At 32.4% G+C, this 19,532-nt stretch overlaps 2 protein-coding genes across 3 annotated transcripts; one reads left to right on the top strand and one right to left on the bottom strand.

The window, feature by feature from the left end:
* On the bottom strand, positions 1,635–8,191 carry LOC109327205 (serine-threonine kinase receptor-associated protein-like). Of its 2 annotated transcripts, XM_019560275.1 has the most exons (8): positions 7,919–8,191; positions 7,276–7,411; positions 3,440–3,521; positions 2,914–3,089; positions 2,652–2,789; positions 2,434–2,573; positions 1,949–2,118; positions 1,635–1,894 (listed from the first exon to the last, which is right to left on the bottom strand). In XM_019560275.1, the coding sequence occupies exons 1-8, from the start codon at positions 8,034–8,036 to the stop codon at positions 1,856–1,858; spliced, it is 999 nt and encodes a 332-aa protein (XP_019415820.1). In that variant the 5' UTR covers positions 8,037–8,191; the 3' UTR covers positions 1,635–1,855. The 2 variants fall into 2 exon arrangements, with proteins under 2 accessions (XP_019415820.1, XP_019415819.1); XM_019560274.1 differs by having other exon boundaries at positions 1,635–2,118; positions 7,919–8,124.
* On the top strand, positions 18,178–18,579 carry LOC109326331 (uncharacterized mitochondrial protein AtMg00810-like). Its single transcript, XM_019559023.1, has one exon. The coding sequence runs from the start codon at positions 18,178–18,180 to the stop codon at positions 18,577–18,579; it is 402 nt and encodes a 133-aa protein (XP_019414568.1).

Consider the following 19,532-nt stretch of genomic DNA (forward strand, 5'->3'; position numbering starts at 1 on the left):
AGAGTAGTTTCCTTAATCCTTATATATAAGCTTGACTTTACTAAGCATGGCGAATTTGATATCACCAATACCAAACCCCAAGGTGAAACTCAAATGGGGTTGAAAAAATAAACTTGACCCTAATTTAGGTGGAGCAGGGCACTAGTAGTGTTTTCCCATACTTATACACATACTATTTATGGGTACCTGCAAGGTAGCGGATATTTGCGAGTACTATGTGAGTTTTTAAGTTTCAATATATATTTATATATTTTATAATAATCAATACAGTTAAAATAATTATTACATGAATAATAAAATTTACGTACATGTTAAATTTATCATATATTTCTATCACTATAATTCATTATAAAATAATACAAAAATAGATAATATATAATTATAAAATAATAATAATAATGTAATATATATATATATTATTTAATTAAAAAATAAATTTAAAAATATGTCGGGTACCCGCGGGGCAGGTATCATGATACCTGCTCTCATTCATAAGCTATTTTTACGGGTACGTGTTGCAAGTATTTTAGCAGATACCCACAGGGGTATTTTTGTCATCCTTAGTGTAAACTAATATTATGAAACTTGAATCGAATATCAAACCAGAAATTATTTTGCATTAGGTTTAACCGGCTAAACAATCCGATCAGACCATATTATGTCATATATAATTAAAATATCTAAAAATATATAAATACAAAACTTTATTAGTTAGTAATTATGTATAATTATATTGAAGTAATATTTCTCAATTTTTTTTAGCTAGAATAAAAGAAAATAGTAGAGTAACTTTCTACCTTTTATGTTAATTTTTAAGTAAATACGATTTTAATCAAATTTAATATAGCCGGGTGAAAATTTACTCATTTCAAAATGGTTAAACTGCTAATTTAATTCAGATTAGAAACCAAAACTATTTTGAATAACTATCCATTCCTCACAATATTGATTTAAACAGTTTGAGGATATAAATTGAAACCCAGATGTTTGACAGTTCCAAATCCATCGGTCATCTAGTAAATTGCCACCCTCTCTCATTATCACCAGTGGGTAAGATGAGATAACTAATAAGTTGGAACCTTTGTTTGATTGACCGAGGTAAATATTGTAATATTCCTATCGCAAATAAAGTTGATCGTATGTTTCATTTGTAAATTCACAAGTGTATTTGGTGTTTAGTTATTCGTGTACGCCTCAGAGGCTATGACACTTTCCCTTATAATTTCATCATATTATTATTGAATACTAATCACAAGACATTCTTTATTGTATTTATGTTAATCTGTTGATTAAATAAAAATAATAAAATCCTTAGGATATAGTTCAATTCTAATAGAGTATGAGTGAGCTCTTATCAATTGCACCAACCATCCAGTTTTACGTGACAAATGATCTGACTACTTTAATTTAGTTTTCATTTTCCAAATTACACCAGACATAGTTTATATCATTTTACATAAAAAAAGATTACAATTTCATTTTATAAATTTAGCCCACATCTTCCATGCAGAGAGAATCTACAACGAACTAAAACGCTCTAGTTAATAATCTTTTACTCTAACAGCATCTAGGGCTCGTCGAACAATGTAATATCTTACACCGGGTAAATCCTTAACCCTCCCCCATCGAATTTCTATTATCTATATATTCATGCCATTACAATAGAGACAAGATTTAACAAAAATTGCAAGCATTCCCATGGCCCCTAACGAACATGGCATGAAAGCAACCATAAATATTAATCCAACTATCCAAAACCACTCTCAATCCAGTAAATGTCCAATACAAACTAAAATTCACAAATCATTTATGCTAAAACTATTCTAGACAAAATGGGCGCAATTATTAGTATCATTTATTCCTCCCTTGCCTCTTCTTTTTCTTTCGACTTCCCCTCGTCTGCGATATGAAAACCATCAATCTTGCGCGAAACCTCTTCGGCGGTTACCTCAACCTTTTCAGTTGATCCATCTCTGGATAAAGCCTCTGATTCATCATTAGTCAATGGACCTGTCTGCCATATTCTGATGGTTCCATCCTCAGATCCTGAGGCATATGATTCTCCTCCAGGAGAGAAACGGATACAGTGTACCGGACCATGGTGGCCCTTGTTGCATGCTGCCATACAGATAGGTCATAAAAGGATTATGATATAATGCATCAAATTAAAGATGCTGTTTGCAGTTTGCATCTGACTAGAATTATAGAAAGTGCTTTGTTTGCATTCTCTCCTATTTTGCATTAGCCTTATTTAGAAGCTGAAAAACAGAGCTTCCCATAAAGCTAAATTTCAGCTTATGCTTTTTAGTAAGAGCTTGACCATATAAACATGTAAACTTCTTTTACGAAGGAAAGCGAATAAGATTAAACAAATGATCCCTAAATCTATCCTAACAGCTTTCTTTCATATATAACTAAAGTTCAACAACTTACCAATCTCATTGCCGGTATGGAAATCAAACACACGAACCCACATATCTTCACCCCCAGCAACGAACTTGTTCCCATATTTTGGCTCCAAGGAAGCTGATTCCATAGTGCAGGGCATATCATAGCTCTTCACCAATCCATAGCTGATAAAAACAGGTAATGCTATGAAAAATTTAAGCAGAATTTGAAAAAGGAATTGACCAACTAGGTTTAGTACTTACTGATTTGCATCCCAAAATTTAATGGTAGAACCATCAGCTGTCGTAATATATCGACCATCCTGACTCACTTCAGCACTGGTCACTGATGACTTGGTTTCAAGTGTCTGTTCTATTTTACCACTTCTTACATCCCATAACCTGTGAATGTTCAACTAGATTCAGTACACAGACTTGAACCTTTTATAAATTAAAACATTAGATATTACAAACAAGAATACATTCCCAGACAACTTTCAGCATCAACTGGCTAAATGAGGCATACCTGACTCCTCCCATATCAGTACAAGAACTCAATAATGTCTGATCACTATGAAGCCATGCAACAGTTCTGACTGAACCAGGGGATTTATCCACTTCTCTGGGTGGTGCATCAGGCCGATTCAAATCATAGATACGGAGAATCTTCTCTACTCCTCCAGTGAGCAAAAGGTGTGTATCCTGCTCCCAAGTATATAAATATAAATGCACATGAACAAAGAAGCATATGTAGGAAACCCTCAGTTATTGGTTATCTTAGTCAAACAATTGGTTCATTAACTTATATAAATCGAAATAGGATAAAAAGCTATTTCAGCTATTTGTGATATGACATCACGATTCACATTTAACAGGCATGTATCTACTTTGGTGCTTCTAGGACTCTAATCCCTGCAATTTGTTTGCATTTGCATGTCCACTATTTTGTTCTTTTGTAGCAAATAATAGTTTTCCTTAATATAAATGGAAATCAGCAACCGTGATAATGAGAATGAAAATAAAATAAATACATAATACAGTGCCAAATATACCTCAGAAAAAGCACATGCTCGAACAATGTGCTTGTGCTCAAAAGAGTGTAACTCATCCCCTGTTAATGCATCCCAAACTTTCCTGCACAAGAAGCCAAAGAATATGATATATAATGCACTGCAATTATCACGGACTCTAAAATGTTTAAACTGTATGTAAATAAGCAAATACCAATGCCGAAACAAAAGCAAACAGGACATTAACTTTCTTCTAGTACTGAAAAACCAATACCAAAGCAGTTAATGGTGGAACATAGCACACACTCCACACAGCAACCTTCCCTAAAAATGCATGGTATAGCAGATTGCATAGCGGCAACTACGGTGAAGAGATTGTCCTCAATAAAAACACTCCAAATTTCAAATTTTAAGAAAAGCTATAATTAATAATCCTAACATTGACTACCAAGGTTTGTGGTTCAAGGGCCCAACGTATGGCAAGTCATGGGAATTTATGATCCTATGATCCCTATGCCTGTAGGGTGCATTTTTTCATGGTGTTGCGGATGGCATTGCAGGCAAATAGCAGACATCGCTATGGTAAGTGCAAAAAATAATTAAAAACATAATACATCTAGAGAAAACATAATAGCATAAGCCACATAACAATAAGTATATCGTAGTAAGGCAACAAGCAACAAATAACATAACATATTGTCCAATAAAATAATTATATAATATTATCTCAATTACATCTAATCAATCTACTTCTTTTCATCTTCTTCCTTTCATCTCACTTACATCTTCTTCAGCACAAACAAAGACAGAGCAGGGAAGACATAGACAAAGCAGAATGAACACAGAAGAAGAAGAATGAACACAAAGCAAATGAAGACGATGAACAAGAGATAACACAAGAGAGAGGTTCGATTCTCTTGCAAACGAAGCAAACAACAAAGACTTTGAGTTATGATTCCCAATCTTGGGTAAATTGGGCATAAAAACTTGAAATTAAATCCTAAAGCATACAAAAATACTCGCAAAAGCCCATTAGTAGCGCCCTGACCGCCTTTTCTGCCATTAACCACCACTGCCATGGCTGTCCTAAAGCAACAAATGGTGGGCATTACTATTTAAAGGGTTTTCCAAAATAGTGAACAACGTTTGACCTGGAACTGCCACCACTTTCTGCCATGGCTGCAATTTGATAACATCAAACGATGTCTCCAACGGGTGATTAAATGATAGTTTGTGGAATTCCAACATTGTGCTTGACCCATCTTATGAATGGTGTGGTTGGACCTAACTCACCCTAAAAGCTAGATCAAGTGGCATGGGATGCTCAAGCCTTATAAGGACCCATCCAATGTGGGATCACAATACATACCCCTTACGCCTAGGCCAACTTATCTTGAGTGTGAAGTTCACACATACTCTCTACGGGTGACCCATTATCATGATTGGGTTAGCAATATACCATCTTAAGAACAATGTGCTTGGACCTATATTTGGTCATTGCCCATCTGATGTGGGATCTCAACAACACAAAATACTGAATGGTCTTATTGATTTGAATCGAAGGGAATCAATTTGGTCTAGAAATCAATTCCCGTGTTTAGAAATCATAAAAAAAAATAGTTTGCTCATATTTTTATTAAATCAACTTCAATGTTTGACACAAAGATGAATAAGAATTTTGTTTCACTGCCTATACATTGAATTAATAAGGTGGGTAAATTAATGAGGTTTCAGTCACCAATCAAATAATATAAATAAAATCAAGCCAATTAATATAATTTAATGGATTTCTAAATGCAAACACAACTTAAAGGGAAAAGGATTTCAAAATCATATCAGTTTGTATTTATATAGTACAAACAAAGAATTTCATTTATAAAATACATTAATTTCGAATGTGTGATACTGAACATATTGTAATTGCTTCACTCAAGGTCGTCTAGGATCGAGGTCGTACCTAGGATCAACACAGCACCCACATATCACACACACACAGAAAGGCACCTACAAATCACACAGAAAGGCACCTACAAATCACACACAGAGAAAGACCCCCACAAAACACAGCTAAAACATAAGCAAACAGAGCCAAGTGCGTCTCAATGAAGTACTAGTGTACTACACCCAATCAGTCAAAACTCAGACATGACTCAACACCTTAATGAAGTCTCACACAGCACCACCCAGATCGAGCAACTCAGATGAGCAGCACATACACAACACTCCCAGATAAAAGGGGAAAGCCAAAATGATCTTTAAGCCAAAATAGAGTTTGATCTATCACCTGGCTCAAACAACACATAGGACCATGATCTGATCTTATCCCAGCAATTCTTTGAGCAAACTCATTGATCCTAGCCTGCTTCCACAAAACCGAGTTGGTGGTTGTGATTGGGGTCAAAGGCCCCAGTAAATATTGTAGAGTCGTGCAATCTTATGAGTTGACACTATAGTCTTGACAACCTTGGTTATACTACTTTATTCAATAAGCAAATAAAAAGTGTGGTCCAATACATGGAGCTCTCACCTGGTGAGGCCCAGGGAAGGTAAATGTAAAATAAATTATAAAATAAACAAATTTGAATATTCAAATTTATTGCATACATATCAATTATCTATACTATATATAAAGCCAAAACTTGAAACCATGATTCTATTTTCATATTTTGCCCTGAACATTTTTTATTTCTAAAGTAAAACCATATAATCCTACATAACTATACTTAATACATCTCACTTTAAGTCGGATATTATAATAAATACAAAAAATATAACATGAAGTACATCCAATAAAAAACATTCTAGTTCTCTAAAATAAAAAATTACAAATTTAATACTTAATATAATAAAATAAGAATGCGGGTCGGCAGACACGAAGTGTCTGTCGACATGCTAGTCTTAATAATAGTGAAATTCTAATAAGCATAAATAAAAAGAGACACTTATTACCCAAAGACAATGACGTAGAACAAAAAACAAAGACAACGATGTAAATTACTAAAAGGGAGCAGCGAAATCTTTTCCCATTTGGCTGAGTTGTCAAGACAGAATGGAAAAAAATTCTCTAGGAAACAAGAAGAGGCGCTATGCAAAATATACAGAACCCTCCAGTAAGGCTGGCCTTTCCGTTCATAACAGGCACAATGGCATGTGGACATAGGAGGCACAACAAGACTTCAACACATGGCCATATGTATAATGGGTTCTCCAATATGGGGCAGCAGAGACCAAAGGAATTCCTCGGCACGACGGCAGACAGATGGATGGTTGATTCTGGCCATGATGCCGTAATATAGGCCATCATTCGAGCTGCAAACATGAAGTGGCACCATCATGCCACATAGTAAAATGCTCCTCCACAAGTATTGGAGGGGGAGAAGCTCTGCTACCATCTGCTGCAGTACAATAGTAGCCAATCCTGCCACTATTAACTGCTCTGACTATCATACATCACAATCAACTCCATTTGCAACAAAATATAAACAAACAGGATCACCAAAAATCAGCAGCCAACAATAGTAAAAGATATTGTAATCATATAGTTAAAAGATATCACAACTCATGATCAGGTTTCTAAAACATTAATAAGAAGATGAAAGCCAATGATAGGGTGCATAACAGCGTAAATAATATGCAGCAGGGGGAACAAGCAAACAACCACATCAACATGGGTGTGAATGCAATACATATTATTAAACTCAGCTGACTGGGATATATTGAGTGTAGCTGAATTAACCATAACCAGTAATCTATTTTTTCAAAGGCTACTGAGGCATTGATCCAAAAAATACAACTAGCGTCACTGATCTAAAAACAAATGCATAGGTCAGTGAACCTAAACAGTGGTCAAATTAATAAAAAGTAAAAGAATCACATACGTGGAAAAATCAGCAGAAGCAGTTGCAGCACGTAAAGCATTCGTATCCAAGCAACAACTCCATACTGCACCTTTGTGCCCTTCAAATGTTCCAATCCAATCCCCCGTCTCTCCGTTTCTGAGCATAGGACTATAATCTGAACACAAACAAAATTCACACATTTTTGCATCAAAGTTAAAGGTTTTAAATCTGGGTCTACTACCAACAAGGTGTTGGTCTAGTAGTATAAGACCTATCGGATCCCTAGATAGACTACAAGGTCAAAGGTTCAATTCTTGTGAGTGACGCTTATTGGGAGGGGACAGTCACACACCTTGAAAGAGATTAGTTTTTTACCCATATGAAGAGGAGATACGCCATTGTTACACACGCCCGATATGTTAAAGTTTTGGCAGTCACCAAAACGATAGCAAATGTGGTTTGGGATATCGGCCACATTTGCCTGTAATTGTCCAAAACATCAAAGTTTTGGGAATTCCAGAAACCTCGACAGTAAAAGCTATTTAAAACCTTGATAGGCACAACCCAATAAATTGAATCCCAACTAACAGAAATAACAACCAAACCCACCATATATCATGTAGTAAATAATGTGTAAAAAGAAACCATTTAAATTAAATTAAAAGAAAAACAAAAAAAGCACCTTTGCTTGCGCTGATGAGAAAGAATCCATCAGGAGTAACGGGACTGTAAAAGAGATCAACCACTGGACGAGAGTGACCGTGACACACAAGAGGAACTGCAATCCTTTTCTTATCCATTCTCAAAGCTACGAAATTTAATGTTATGTGAGTCTTAAACCAAATATTATTATTTGATCCAAAATATATGAGAAAAAAACAGAGTTTGTAAAGATTGATCTCCAAACGTTAATGGATTGGGGGAAACGCTAAATTGAGTGAAAATGGAGAAAGATTTTGAATCTTGAGGTGAATCTAGAAAAAGGAGGAAACTAGAAAAATGTATATGTAGAAGAAACCTAAGAAAGAAAAAATATGAGAAAAGAAAAGGGGGAAAAGGGAAAACAGAGTTGGGAGAGGAAGGGCCAGGCGCCAGAATATGTGCCGCTTTTGGATCTGCTTTCTTATAATGTGTGTTTCTTGAGTTGTGGACCCTTCTCTAACAATTAAAATGCCATGAAGGAGAAATATACTTCATCTATTCAATAGTTTGTAAAGTTAATACTTATATAATATCATTATAAAGATTTATATATTTTATTTTTTTTGTTGAAAGAATCAATAATAATATTAGTGTATATATTTTTTCTCTATTTTTTATATTATTCCAAATTTTGGATGTTTTAGAAATGTAATATATTTATATATATTTTTCAATTGCACACTCATTTAGTGTTTCTTTTTTTATCATTTATTTTTCACTTTATTTCAATTTAATTTTCAATGTATATTAAATGAGGTTATTTTGATCAAATTATATTAAATTTTACAGCATTTAATATTTTCTTAAATTATGTATATAATATTAAACATAAAAAAATATATGAGGTAATAATATGCAATTAGATATATTTTTTTAGAATTAACATTTATTCTCTAGAGTTGTTTTTTACTTAATTAATAATTTTATGGATTAATTGTCTTTATCTTTCCACTAAGTATTAATAACAATATTTTTTTGAATATGTGAAGTTGTCATCTTTGAACGATGTATCCTAGTGGTGCCCGAAAAAGAAGAATAATATCAAAAAGATAAAATGTCTAAAGAATTAAGTTTTTTGATTAAAAATGATTTGTTATGTAAGAACTTCATTACCAATGGACTCTATGATAAAGGGTAGATTATTATAGTACTTACAAGAGTATCAAAATGTCTCGTATACACTGAAAAAGACATATGATATTAAGGAGGCAAGCACTAATTCCATATAGGGCAATATGTTAGGTCTAGTTCCATGAGATCTAGAAGATATCCATGAAATCTTGTGTGAATATATATTTTTAGATGAACAATTTCAAGTAGCTATTAATATAGACAAACTACCCTTACATGGAAGGACTTTAAAAACATTCTTAGATACTAAACAAAATAATTTTCTCTATAAAGTTTGATTACTCGCATATACATTCAAGAAGGCACATAGGAAGAACCATAAAGATGAAGTGCTTGTTGTCTCATAGGACAACACTAAAAAGAAATTCAAATGTGCAATTCTAGAATCATATAAAAAATTATTCAATAATCAAGACTGCGACGTGAAAAAGAACTACAACTCCATCCGCATAACCTGATCGGAGAGTCATCTCTTATTGTGATTTCTAATGTCAAACTTGTTGGATCAGATAGGTAGTGGGTAGCTACTTACGCTTGTCACCATGTCTTCTATGAGTATGTTATCTTCATGACATACACTATAGTTGAATGTAAGAAAGTGTTGTTAGGTGATTCTCACACCTCTAGAAAGACAACTATTATTAAAGAAGTTGTATCCAAAAATGAGGAACAATCTAGTTTTTGGATTTCTTATAAACAATGATGAGTATGCTCAAACTATAAGGGTATATTTATAATTCTTACTAGGAATGAGGTCTTTGTTTGAAAAAGGTAAACCAATGTTGAAATGTTTAAAATAAACCTCAATATGAATAATATATCTTCTATGTCTATGTTGTGTGATTTTAATATTTGACATGCTAGATTATGTCATATAGATAAATAAGTAACTTCCCAATTTCTTTATTCACAATATTTTTTTCCAAATATCATAGAACTCTTAGGACTCTTAATCACGATAAAAAGTATCCATTTTTCAATTTTTACATGTTTGTCCTATAATATAGGATTTTATTCTTAGAAAGATTAAGAAAACAATATTATCACATATACATAAATGTTATAGTCCTTTAGTTGGGGCATGATCTACCTCTTGTTATACTATGAGACAAAATTATCTCTAATGAAGTGACATCCCCCATTTTTGTTTTTGTTTCAATTATGTCCCGAGTATAGTTAACATGGCAGAATCCAACTAATTCACATTCAACATTTATCTTATCATATAGACTAAGATTAATGGTACCTTTCAAATTTCTAAATATTGTTTTAACTAGTGATAAATGTGTTACTCTTGAATCAACTTGAAATAGAGTACATAAACCAACTTAACATGATATTACGTCTAACACAATCCAGTATAAAAGAGATCCTGTCATATCTCTATATACCTTCTAATCTACATTTTTTATACATTTTGTTTTTTGCTTGTTTTGTCTTAACCCGATTTTCAATTGAACAACAGTTACATGACTTAAAATGAGGGAGAGAAAAAATATACTCTCTTTCAAATGATTTGGAATCGTCACTATGTTTCTACATATAAAGTACAGAACTGTGCAGATCAGCTATGCTATCATTGTGCATGATTTCTTGACTCTAACGCTCTTGTTGTGTGACATGAATATTGTAATATATTGGTTTAGTATTACTAAGGGTATCCTCTTATCATATGGATAAAGAACTAACCCTTTCAGGGTGTGTCACTATCTTTCCTAACAAGTGTCACTCTTATGCATCAAAATTTTGACCTTTTGGTCCTGAGGATTTAATTTTGGACCTTGTATCACTAGACTAACTCCTTAATACATGAATATGATAAATGTTTGATGGAGGTAATTGTGAACACTCATTTTTGTCCGACCTAAAAAAAGCCCAAAGCTTTTAAATAAATAGAAATATAAAAAAATTTAATTAAAGTAAACAAATTAAGGTTCATATATCTAACTAATTAGGTTAACCAAAAATTCATAGATAATTAAATTGATCAGATTAAAATAAAATAGCTTAATTTCAAAAAAAAAATTAAGTTTGTAAAAAATATAAAAAAAAGGGCTTGAAAACCTATACAATTTTTTCGTCAAAAGATTTTAAACAAAACTTTTTGGGCTTCTATAAGCCTATAAGCCTATATGTTATTGTCTAAAATAATAAATAAAAATAAGAAAAGAGAATTAAGTTAAAATGGACCTTAAAGAAACCTATAATCATTTCTCTGAAAAAGGATAAAAATAATCTTTTATTTTTATTTTTTCAAATTTTATTATAAAATAAATAAAAGATAATTAAAAAGATTTTTTTATTATTAACTTTCAGTATTAAATTCGAATTTATAAAATAGATAAGTAAAATAAGTGACATATTCTAAATACACATTTTTTATTCCAAATAAGCAATAAAATAATTTTTTATTTTACTTTTTTGAAAACATAATTTAAAAATAATTTAGACATATTCAAAAATATTTTATTTTGAATTAATTCATATATATAAAAGTAATAAATACTTAAACCATTTTAAAATGCATTTTTATTAAATGAAAAGATAAATATAATGAATTAAAAAAATAGTAAAACTCCAAGTCAAATCTGACTTGTGTGTGCCTACTAATATGAGATTATAGGTTAGTGGATATTATTTTGTTAGCAATTTGTTAGGGTTAGGTTAGGTTAAAAAATTATTATAAATATGTGTTAGTGGTATTAGGTTATTCTTCTTCTCTTGGCTGCCGAAAAACACACAGAGAACATTGAAATATACCAAAAAAAGCACCCAAAATTGACTAGGTACGAACGTGCCTATTTTTCACGTCGTGCAACCACCCCCAACCTCCGACCAATCACGCGTCGAAACGCGTCCAGATTTCGCTGCGCCACGCCACACCATATCACTATACCCACTCGAACACGGGTTCCACTACAGCAATGTGCACAGAATCATTCGTGCAGTCCTGTTTCAGCCCAACCAAAGCACACCACGCCAACGAGTGCACTCCGTGTCCCTGCACTCGCCCACATTCGATCCACGCCACTGATTAAAGTGTGGATCCCCTGCGCACGAGATCATTCTTGGTACCCTACACCCGCCTGCTTCAGCGAATCGAATCCCGACACGTGTCCATCGACGTCCAGCAGAAGCGCCTTGCCCAATCCTCTGTTGCCACGTGTCCTCAAGCAGTCCCAACATCCCCTTTGGCTCTGCATAGTGCTGGTAGGTCTCTTTAAATGTATTTTTTTTTTTAAAATGTATGTTTTGGTATCAATGTATTTCTTTTATCAAACCTACATAGATTACATCTTTAATTATAAATCTGAAATTATATTGTTGGTAATCACATCTTATGGCATTAATAATAGATAGTAAATACCTTGTAGACATAGTAATTAAATAATTTCCCCATAATTATTCTTACTATTTCTAAAATGGGTTGTGAACATGTTATTAAAAAATTTGATCAAATAAAATTTATTTTTTATTCCATAATTAATCAAAATCCTTATTAATGAAATTGTGAATTGTTATAAAATAATACACCTCAAACATAAATAAAAAAAATGTTTTGTTCAAAAAGAAAATAATTTTGAGAATTAATCAAAGATGGAGAGAAGGTCACCTTGGAGGCCTCTTTCTTCTTAAATCATCTTCGAAAGGTCCCGCTACGCCGCTTCTTTTCAATAGATTAAATCTTAAAATTGATTAAATTACACTTTCGTGATTAAATAAATAACAAAAATTAATCAAATTACAACTATTTTCAATAATAAATAAAACTTGAAAAATAGGTATTTTAGCTAAAAAATATATTTTTCTTGATTAAAATACGATCAACCAATAAATTGTTCTCTACTTAAAGAACTACGTAAGTCTTGATTCCCTTAATAGGGATACGTAGGACCAGAGTCAATCTTTTTAGGCAGAATAATAAAAATAAATAATTTTTTTTAGTAATAATTAATTAATTAGTCAAACAATTTAATAATAATAATAATAATAATAATAATAAATAATAATAAATGCATATATTTTAATGAAAGGTACTGCTTGAGGTGGGCGAGTAGGGTGATAATACATTCCTTACTATGTAACCGACTCCCAAACCTGGATATAAAAAACCCAAAAACCCAGGGTAATTAGGCTTAAGTAATTTTCTACATTTTTAACTATAAAATATAATAGTGACTCTAAATAAAGTCGTGCAGCCGAAAATCGAGTCGCGATCGTCTTTATGAATGTTATGGTTATCTGATAGAATAACTCATGAAATGCTTGATTGTGTTATGAGGTACGAGGAAAAGTTTAATCAAACATAAAATATTTTAATGGATAGCCAAGGAGGGTGATAATGTTGAACTGTCAAACATGGAATTCTCTATGTTCAGAAATCTTTATTTATGAGCTATAACATTCTTTTATAGATTAAGTGAAAGAAACATATAAGTAAACTTGACATCACAACCTTAAAATATTAGATTTATAGGTCTATCCACTTATATACTCTTTAATTTATTCATTTATACACAATATGAGACTTCTTCATACTTAAAATATCCAACAATCTATTGAAATTTTATACTTACGTGAATTTACCTAGAGATATGTTAATACATCCCTAACCAAATCTGTAAACACTTAGGCCTGGGGATATTTTCAAGACACATCTTAGAATTGAAACAAAGCTTGGTGAGTGATAATCATGGTCATTACATGCTCCTAAGTCCTAATATATATGAGTGCACATCTGCTGTGTTAAACTTAGTGTTACTTCATGTGTTATGATCTTGTGATTGATCAAAAAATTACTTAAAAATTAAAAATTAATTTAAATATTTTTTTCCAACCAATCACAAGATCATGACACATGAAGTGACACTAATTATGGAACAACTTAAAAATTAAATTTTAATTTAAATATATTTTTTCTAACCAATCACAAGGTCATGACAAATATCCACCCTAATGTATGTACCATTGGAAAGGAATATTCATTTATTTACTTTGAGCTTCTATCAGTTGGGATACATGGCATTGGCGCGGTAAACTTGTTTGGAGTTGTAGTCTAATTAAAAAAGTTTAAAATATATTTTTTTATATATATTTTGGCTTAATAATTAGCTGGAGTGAATAGGCAAATTATTAGCCTTTGAAAGATTGCTGATTCCACATTGTTTCTTGAAAGATGGAAAATCTAGAGTCAGACTATACCATCTATTAGATTGATCCATCTCTTAAGTGGTGTAAGAAACTTGAGTAATAGGTACATTTGGGATGCAACACATCACATTTAGAAACAATTGTATTTAGATTTTTCGGTGAAATTATTTATGATTGAATTTTAATTAGAATTAAACTTTTAATGTGTTGTCAAGAATTTATTTATTCTTTCTGTTAGATATTTTTTATTATATTCAGTTATGTAATGTGTTAGAAGTTGGATAGGTAGTTTAGAAAGTTACCTCGGGAGTTATTATGTTTAATTTTGAAATTGATTGTAACATCTCCATTAATGGAGATGCAAGTGCACCCAAAACAAGAGAAAATGTAATATGATTTGACATTTTTATCTTTAAAATACAATTATATAATATTTTTACCCATTTATTGAAGTGCAAAAGTGACCATTTATCTCTCCATTAATGAAGAAGATCCTAACTCTATTTTCTTTGCCTATTTTAAGATTGTCATTCAGTGCATAATGACAAATATTACTTTGCAACTTTCTCTTGTTGACATTGGTATCAAGAGCCACGTGAATTTCCTTTTCAGTCTGCAGCAACTCTTTCTTCAAAATACTAATTCTTTACGCAATTAACCATTCTCATTCTACTGCAATTAGCCATTTCCATTCTATTGCAACTCTTTTTGCAAAGTACTAATTTTTTTTGGAGTAATGCAATACAAACAAAAGCAAAATTATAGTAGGTTGAAATAATGACTACTGATAATTTTGTGCAACCAACCATTCCACGCTTTGATGGTTACTATGAGTATTGGAATATGTTGATGAAAAATCTCTTCAGGTCCAAGGAGTATTGGCAAGTGGTTGAAGATGGTGTTGCAACACAAAAAAAGTCAGAGAATTTATTGTTGCACAAAACAGAGAGCACGATGTAATAAAATTGAAAGACTTGAGACCAAAAACTTTTTATTGCAAGCCGTTAATCGCTCTATCCTAGAAATAATTATTTGCAAAGAAATTTACAAAGATATTTGGGATTCAATGAAGAAGAAATATCAAGGCTTCAAACGTGCTCAACTTCAAGCCTTGAGAAGGGTTTCAAAACTTTGCAAATGAAGGAAAATGAGTCAGTTAATAACTATTATTCAAGGGTCATGAGAATTGCAAACAACATGCAAATTCATGAAAAAAAAGATGGGAGACACCCTCATTGTTGAATTTTTTTTACGCTTACTCATACCAAAATTTGACTATATGGTGTGCTCAATTGAAGAGTCCAGTGACACTGATGAATTCTCCATTGATGAGCTTCAAAGTTCCTTGTTGGTTCATGAACAAAACATGTATAAAAGTTCAACAATGGAGGAACAAGTATTGAAGGCTTCTACCATTACTCATTCCAATAACTTCAGAGGAATGGGTAGGGGTAGAGGACATGGAAGTCGATCAAATAGAGATTCCAACATGAACTTTAAATGCAATACTCACTAACAACAAGGAAGAGTGTTATAGATGCCATAAGTTTGGCCATTATGCCTCTGAGCGTTACACAAAATTGCCTAACTATAAAGGAAAGGGAGAAATATGTAACTTTGTAGAGAAGAATGAAAAAGAAACATTGCTTATGACAACTCATGAGAAATTCCAATCTGATGTATCGTATGTTGATACTGGTTGTAGTTACCACATTTGTGGAAGTAAGTCATCTTTCTCTTATTTAGACAAAAACTTTCATTCTAAAGTGAGTTTTGGTGATTGTTCTACTATAAATATGTTGGGAAAATGAGATAATAAAATTCAAACCAAGAACGGTTTGGTGGAAACCATCTCTAATGTATTCTATGTTCTTGACTTGAAAATTAATTTGTTGAGTGATGTTCAATTGTAGGAAAAAGGTTATATAATAACCATACAAAAAGATGCTTGTGAAATATATAATCCTATCATAGGAGCCATTGCAGTTGTTGAAATGAGTTCTAACAGGTTGTTTCCTTTAAAGATTCAAAGTGCACAAACTTGCTTAACGAGTGAAGTGAAGGATCCCTCATGGCTTTGGAATTTCTTCTATGGCCACTTAAATTTCAATGGATTGAAGATTCTTCAGCAGAAAAACATGGTGGTAAATCTTCCACAAACAGTCAATCTATCTCAAATTTGAGAAGAAAGTGTTGTTGGAGTTGATCATGGAGAGCCAAGCAAGTTTTGGAGTTGATCCATTCTGACATTTGTGGGCCAATTAATCCTACCTCAAATGGTGGTAAACACTACTTCATTACATTCGTTGATGATTATAGTTGAAAAATGTGAGTTTATTTTCTGCAGGAAAAATCTAAGACTCTATCAGTTTTCAGACACTACAAAGCACTTGTTGAAAAAGGAAGTGACATGCAATCAAGGTTCTCCACAGTGATCATGGTGGTGAATACAACTCATAAGAATTTGCATATTTTTGTAACACATATGGAATTAAGAGGCAACTTACAACATCTTACACACTACAACAAAATGACATTCTAGAAAGGAAAAATCAAACAATCTTGAACATGGTTTGAACCATTTTGAAAATGAGTGGAGTGCCAATAAACTTTTGGCTAGAAGCTGTGAATTGGAGCATTCATTTGTTGGATAGAAGTCCCACCTTTGCTGTGAAGAACATAACACCTGAAGAAACATGGAATAGACACAAGCCAAGTGTTGAGCATCTGAGAATTTTTGGTTGCATAACTTACGCCCATGTTCCAGACCAGAAAAGGAGGAAACTTAATGATAAGGATGAAAAATGTGTATTCCTTGGTGTTAGTGAAGCCTCTAAAGTATATAAATTGTACAACTCACTCACTAAAAAGATTGCGACAAGTAGAGATATCATATTTGATGAAGAAAGAACTTGGGAGTGGAATGTGCAACAACCTACTCCGAATACTTCAGAATTTGGATGTGAAGATGATGAACAAGAAAATGGACAATAGCCTTGTACAAATAATTCATAAGTTGAACATGAAAGAGAAGAAAAAATTGCAACACCAATAACTTAAACTTCAATAGGTGCATATGTAGAACCTCATAGAAGTCATATTCGAAAAAGACTAGCTTGGATGGAAGATTTTGAGGTAACTGAAATTAATCAAATTGATAATCCTTTTACTCCTTTTTTTTCTAGATTGTGATCCCACAACGTTTGAGAGTGCCACCAAAAAAACAAAATGACAAAAGGTAATGGATGAAGAAATTGAAGCCATGGAAAGAAATCATACATTGTAACTTGTTGATCTTCTAGATGGGCAGAAAGTTGTTGGTGTAAAATGACTTTTCAAAACTAAAAGAAAAGAAGATGGTGAAGTTGACAAGTATAAGGCAAGATTGATGGCAAAAAGATAAAAACAAGAATATAATGCGGACTATAAAGAGATGTACGCTCCAGTTGTAAGACATGATATCATCCTATTGATGATTGTCATAGCAGCTCAAAACTCATGGCCTACCTATCAAGTGGATGTTAAATCAGTATTCCTTCATGGAACCTTGGGTGAGCATGTATTTTTTGATCAGCCCTTGGCTATATTAAAGTTGGAAATGACATAAAATATATAGATTGAAGAAAGCACTTTATAGACTAAAATAAACTTCAAGAGCTTGGTATAGTTGAATAGAGGCATATTTTTTAAAAGAAGGATTTAAGAAATGTCCAATTAAGCATATACTTTGTTAAAGTTGGATCTGAAGGAAAAATACTTACTTTTTCCTTATATGTTAATGACCTTATATTTACTGGAAATGATTTGAGAATATTTGAAAAGTTCAAAAAGTCTATAATGGTTGAGTTTGAAACGACTGATCTTGGCTTGATGCATTATTTTCTTGGTATAGAAGTAATGCAATCAATTAATAGATATTTTATTTTTCAAAAGAAGTATACCTAAGAACTCTTAAATATGTTTCAGATGCAATATTGTAATCTTATAAGTACTCTATATGAGTATGATTTGAAGCTAAACAAAGTTTCTGAAGGGAAAAAGGTGGATAACACACTATTTAAGCAAATTGTGGGTAGTTTGATCTATTTAACTGCTACAAGACCTGACATAATGCATTTTGTCAGCTTGATTAGTAAAAACATGGAAAGTCCAACTGAAATGCATCTCTTAGTTGCAAAAAGAATCCTTCGTTATCTTCAAGGAACAAAACAATTTAAGTTATTTTACAAAAAGGGTGAAAAATCAGAATTGATTGGGTTCACTGATAGTGATTTTGCAGGGGATCAAGATGATAGGAGAAATACTTCGGACTATGTTTTCATGCTTGACACATGGGTTGTCTCATGGTTATCTAAGTAGCAACCTATAGTCACATTATCAACCATTGGCGCTGAGCTTGTTGCTGATTTAACTTGTACTTGTCAAGCCATTTGGTTGAGGAAAATATTTGAAGAACTATATTTCAAGCAAGAGAAGACTACTGCAATATATTGTGATAATACTTTAACCATCAAACTCTCCAAAAATCATGTACTTCATGGAAGAAGTAAACATATCAATGTTAAGTATTATTTTTGAGAGACCTCAACAATGATAGAATAATTGTCTTGAAGTACTACAAAAATGAAGATCAATTGGTTGACATTTTTACCAAACCCTTCAAAGCACCTTCATTCCAAAATTTGAGAAATTTGTTGGGTGTTTGCAAGTTGCAGCAGCAGAGTTAATATTTAAGAGAAGTAATGTTAGATATTTTTTATTATATTCAGTTTATGTATTGTGTTAGTGGTTGAGTGTGTAGTTTAGCAAGTTACTTCCACTTTAAGGGAGTTATTATATTTAACTTTGAAACTAATTGTAACATCTTTTTCTTTGCTTATTTTAGTGTGCTATTTAGTGCATAATGAAAAATATCAGTTTGCAATTTTCCCTTGTTGACAATTTCTATGTACATACATCTTCATTCAAGTCTTTCAATCTAATGTGTGTCCTTCCCACACCTGTTGCTTTGTCTATGGTTGTAAGACCTCAAGTTGTCCCACCTCTAAACTAGGCAATTGATTTACGCTCTAGACCTTGATGGTCAGAGGTCTATGTTAGGTTATGTATTCACACCAGGTAGTTTAATGGTGAGTCATAAGGCAACACTTAGAGTGCACATACATAACATTTTAAATTCATTTGCGAGTTAAGTTTTGAATGTAATGAAATACAATTCTTTGAGGGTTTTGAAGCCTCCATTTTCATTCTTCACTCTCCAAAACTCAACTTGGACCTTTAGCCTCTCTGGTAGAGTAGAGAAAGGAAAGAAA

The sequence above is a fragment of the Lupinus angustifolius genome, chromosome LG14 (genome assembly GCF_001865875.1).
Source record: "Lupinus angustifolius cultivar Tanjil chromosome LG14, LupAngTanjil_v1.0, whole genome shotgun sequence".
In the NCBI taxonomy this organism is placed as follows: domain Eukaryota; kingdom Viridiplantae; phylum Streptophyta; class Magnoliopsida; order Fabales; family Fabaceae; genus Lupinus; species Lupinus angustifolius.